The sequence below is a fragment of the Psammomys obesus genome, unplaced genomic scaffold (assembly GCF_907164565.1).
Source record: "Psammomys obesus unplaced genomic scaffold, mPsaObe1.curated_primary_1811, whole genome shotgun sequence".
Classification (NCBI taxonomy): domain Eukaryota; kingdom Metazoa; phylum Chordata; class Mammalia; order Rodentia; family Muridae; genus Psammomys; species Psammomys obesus.
In genome coordinates, this window is record NW_026590212.1 from 353,322 (window position 1) to 358,648 (window position 5,327).

Sequence of the window (5,327 nt, forward strand, 5' to 3'; positions counted from 1 at the left end):
GGAGACTGACCTGAGCGAGATTCCTGCTGACCATAGCTAGAGGACTGACCACAACAAGATCCATGTTGACTAGAGCCTGCTGACTGTCCAGAGAAAGAACCATGCTGCCCGCCACAAGAAGACTGGCTTTGCCCAGATCCATGTTGACTGAAGCCAGAAGCTCCTCTTGAGCCAGACCCATATTGACATGTTCCTGATGATCCTTGTTGTCCATAATTAGTGGACTGTCCTGATCCACAGGCTGATGATTGTTGTGATGATGCGCCATATTTTTCAATACCAGAAGACTGACCAGATCCTTGTGTACTTGAAGTAGAAGACCGTCTTGATGCAGAGCCATGTTTTTGGAAGTCAGAAGCTTTCCTTGATCTACATCTCCCTCTCTTGTGTTTAGATGAATGGGTTGATTCTGGTCCATGCTGACCCTGTTCATATTCTTCAGTATATTTGAAATGCCTTGACTTTCTTATTTCTTCAGTACTTTCCTGATTCCCATACCTTGGTTTTCTTGAAGCAGACTTAGACTCATATTTATTGCTTTCTCTCGAGCCAATGGAATAAGAGTCATTCTCTCCTGCACTAGAACTTGAATAACTTGAAGATATATCTTGCTCTTTGTTTTCGTTTTCACTCTGTTCCTCTTGGTGTTGGTGACTTTGATCTTTCTGCTTTGACCCTGAAGCTTGGCAGTAATCTTTGCCAATAATTTTATTACAAGCCTGAACCAACTTGACTACCATCAGAAGATACTCAATAAAATCCACTTTGTTATTATGATCGTGATCCAGACTTAGCATGATGATATCTACAGTGTCTGGATCATCTGGATTCTGTAAAGGAATAAGATATAAGTGGAAGCTATTTAACTATAAACCCAGTTAACCATTTGGGGAAAGGTTGTAGGAATGTGACTATTTAATACATTTAAGTTGAAATTTACCACATAGTTCTTTGAGCTAGAGAGAGACTGAGAAAGACACTGAGAGAGAAATTGTACCATCCAACTAGCAGGCAAGCAGTAAAATGGCAAGAAGAATTAGCCAAGAGGGGATGCAGTGTTCAAGAATGAAAGGCTCAAGGGAGCAAGTGGTCCAATCATTTTTGCTAAAGATAATAACTGAGACCAATGCTTTGGAGACCAAGAAAGTATGTTCCTGAGTTTGAAAACAGTGTGGGTTGCATAGCAAGTTCCTGGGTTCTTTGGGATCAAAAGTAAGATCCTGACATGACCCCCCCAATGGCAATAGTTAATCAAGGATGATTAGCTACTCTCTAAATAATAATTATAGACATCTGTATTAATAAACATGAATTTTCTTTGTTTTGTTAATTTGTTAATTACAGATCTTAAAACTGATTTTTTTTTTTTTTTGGTGGGGGCATATGTAGCTACTATCTGCCTAGCAGTGTGTGCTGGAGTGTCTGAAGCAGAGAACAATTTCAGTGTTATGCTGGGCATTTTGGTGCATGCCTCTAGTCCAGTCACTCAGTAGATGAGGCACTAAGATCATTGCTTCTCAACTACATTCTCAGTCTGGTTAAGGCCAGACTTTATTACATGTGACCTTGTTTTAATAATAGATAAGTAAATAGATTAAATTTAAGCAGTAAAGTTTAATTATTCAATATACAAATTTATAATTTATTGTAACAAATATGAGTGTATCAAAGGAAAACCAATTTCGGTTCAAGAAAGTTTAATGAGAAAATATGACATTCAATGAAGGATAGGTTAGAATTATCTAAATGAAGAAAGTCGGGCTGAAAGAATAGAATAGAATAGAAGAAGCAGCTAGAGATGATGATATGAAGAAAGGGTAAAAGGAAAGAGAATTATAGTTAAGGAAGAAAGACTTTCAGCTACAGAGATAAATATAGACTAGATTATAATTTTTAAACCATGTTGAGGAATTTTGAGTCTTAAGAGCAGATGAGAGTCATTTGAGGATTTTTATAGTGAGATTATAATAAGTAGCCTGAACCAGCGGACTAACAGTTATAATAGAAAGAAATGGAATATTTTAAAAGTTTTTATAAACTAGGTGGAGATTCAAATATGGTACTGTTTTCTTTAGATGAGGAAATTAGTACTAACCCTTGGATTCTATTAACCCTGTGCTAAAAAAAAGTAGCTTGTTTAGAGGGTAAGATGATACTCATATTTGATGTACGATCTCCATAGGAATCCAAATGACATTCAGTAAGCATTTGAATTTAAGGATAAGTTTAAGTTTACACATGTTTATTTCCAGAGGTGATAATTTTAAGTTTTTTTTCCTTGTTGGTGATTTATAGGCTAATAAAAATTTCCTGATTTTAAGAAGTCTTAGATTACCAGAATCTCAGAAATAGGCAGTGGTTTGGACTCTACACTAAAGAAAACAAATGTAAGAATATGAATTAAATACATTTTGCAAACTTTCCAAAGGTCATAAGAATTGTTCTTATAGACAGGAAAATTTAAATCTATGAATTTGCCTGTTGTGTGGTAAGATCATTTTAACTTAATCATGTTATAACACATTATTAATCAATGATTTATGGCATTTCAAGTCTGCCAAATTCAGTTTTGTACTACCAAATAGGAGAGTCTTTTCTGATATTTGACATATAAACAAAAGGTAGAGTAAAGTAGAGAAGAGAATTGCTTCAGAATTCAGTCCTGGTATAGAGTTCTTACCTTCAGAATTTGGTGAAGCTCATTTTGCAGAAGTTCTTTCATCTCTTTTTTGCTCAACATGTCACATTCCCCATGTTCAGTGGCATATTGGTAGAAAACATTGATGACAGAGACAATGCCTTGCAGGAGTTGAGGCATCTTGTTACAAATTCAAGTTAACCTAGATGAAGCCATAAGAGACCCATCTCTAACTTATTGCTTAAACACAAAAGTAGTTCCAATAATGTGTAATAATTATCAGCCATGATTAATCTTCTTTCTGTGCTAGCTGAGAATGAATCTAGAGTCGAATAACTTGTTCCAGCTATGTAGCAAGCAAGTGATGAAATGTAGAGCAGATCCCTAGGTCTAACTGCAATTCCTGAATGAATGTAGGGGAGACTTTCTTTGTTGGGCTCCCTGATTTGTTCTGGATCTACAGAAAACCTGATTGTGCTAATTCCTCCACTTCCTAGTTGCTTTCTAAGTCTCAACTATCACACTACAGGGGACAGGCATGATACCTATATAGTATGCCTAAATCCACCGAAAGAACTCTAGTGACTAATTTGGATTCTAAGAGTTCTCCAGGAAAAAGAAAGTCGAAAAAACGAGCAAAGCCAACCACAGGGTTAGGTGATAGGGTGCTGAGGGAGGCTTTTTATCAGACAGCTTCTGCTTTCATTCTTCATGTAGGAACTGTTCCTCAGGACTTTCTGTTTACACAACAGAGGAAATGAGACAAGCTGCCAGTGGCTTACTAGATTACTATACTCTATACTCAAAAAAGGAGTTACTATAAACAGTGTACTTTTATGTCAAAGTCCCTCCTAATATACTAAAAAAGAAAGCTTTCTAGTATAATGTTGGCTTCAGTATTTAGTAGATGTAAACATTGTGAATGTAAATGAGTGAGTGCTCACTTACCTGGTTCACCAGAGGAACAGTAGGATGGAGACTGATGTTGCTTGCAGGGTGCTGCTCATTGGAAACACTGGCCTTTTTATAGGAACAATAATGGTCCATCTGAGGGAGGAGTTGCTTTCCTTGAGATGTCCTAGTTCACTCCTAAACAAGTCCAGCTCCTTCTCCGTCTGCACCTCCCAGGTGTTTACCTTCTTACTTCCTTGCATGTTAACCTGAGATTGCAATAGCAGTTCCCAAATCTGGGCTAGTATCAGCCCCACCTGTCAAACTCTCAGGACACTTTACAGAAAGGCTTTTTTTTTTTTTTAAAGATGTGTGTGTGTGTGTGTGTGTGTGTGTGTGTGTGTGTGTGTGTGTGTGCCCAGCTATGTAATATTACATTGACAGCCAGCTGTAATAGAAGTTGAATGAAATGACATCAGAACCCAAATGTCAAAAAAAATCATGGAATTTGATGTGCAGAAGGAACCTGAAATATCACCTAGTTAGACACATTTATTTTAAACTGCTTTTATATAAGAGATTCCAGCCAAAGTGCCAGCCATGATTTTATCACCTCTTGGAATCAGTAGTGGCTGAAGAGGCTCTTCTTTTCATCTGTTGGTTTTGCTCAACCTATACAACTATTATACAACTATTTGTGAATGTAGCTTTCATTTTAACTACCATATAACTTTAGCAGGAAGAAACGTGTGTTCTCTAGATCCCTCATGATCTTGCTTGTTGCTTCTCTTAAGTTCCATTGTTTCTCCAGGAATATATTTACTTCTCTGTCCATCTGGAGTTAATTACTTCAACATACCATGCTAGTTCATCTTTTTTTTTCTTGGATTATCTTTTAGCAGTATCTGTCTAGTGAATTGCTATTCTTCATAATTAACTTTGGCCTTTATGAAAGAGATGTTTCCAGAATTACTAAAGATAGAATCATAATTGTTCATTATTTTTAAGTTAATGTGTACATGTATGATTTTGTTTGTGTGTGTGTAGGCCAGAGGACAACTTTAGGTGTCATCATCAGGTCTCAACATCTTTTTGTTGAGACAGGATCTTAATTTGTAGCCCTAGCTGGGACTTTCTATGTAAATCAGACTGGTCTTGAACTCATAGAGATCCACTTATCTCTGCTTTCCTGGGTGCTGGAATTAAAAGTGTATGCCATCAAGCCAGGTCTGAGTAGTCCTTTCACTTTCTTTGAGACAGAGTCTCTCAGTGGTCTGGAACTTGGTACTAAGTTAGATTGGCCAGCTAGGGTTCCTCCTGTTTTCCTCGCTAGGGAGCTGAGATTATGAATATGCTCTATCACAGCCAGTATTTTTACACTGATTGTAGAGATTGAACTCTGGTCTTGATGCTTGTGAGGCAAGCATGTTAGTGATTGAGCTATCCATTCTGATAAAATATTATGTCAATCATAGTATTTTATAATCTTTAAAGTCACTTTTTTGTTTGTTTTTTAAAGTCACTTTATTATTATTATTATTATTATTATTATTATTATTATTAACCATGTAAAAAACTAGAGGACAAAAAAGTGTGTGTGTGTGTGTGTGTGTGTGAATGTGTACAAGGGGGGGGTATGTGTACTTCTAGAGGTCAATGTCAGACATTTTTCTTGATCATTTTATATCTTGTCTTTTGAGACAGGATCTCACACTGAAGCCATTTCTCACCAATCAGCTATACTGCCTAGCTCTGGGGAATCTGCCAGTCTCTAGATACATACCCTTCCTCCATGCTA

General features: G+C 36.8%; 1 protein-coding gene across 1 annotated transcript in view; it reads right to left on the bottom strand.

The window, feature by feature from the left end:
- LOC129676357 (hornerin-like) overlaps positions 1-2,818 on the bottom strand; it is a 3,961-nt gene extending 1,143 nt beyond the window's left edge. The window contains exons 1-2 of the mRNA XM_055606717.1: positions 2,681-2,818; positions 11-830 (exon numbers count right to left, since the gene is read on the bottom strand). Of these exons, the coding sequence (XP_055462692.1) occupies positions 11-830; positions 2,681-2,818 (958 nt within the window). The remainder of the gene's footprint in view (positions 1-10; positions 831-2,680) is intronic.
- Between the last annotated feature and the right edge of the window lie 2,509 nt (positions 2,819-5,327).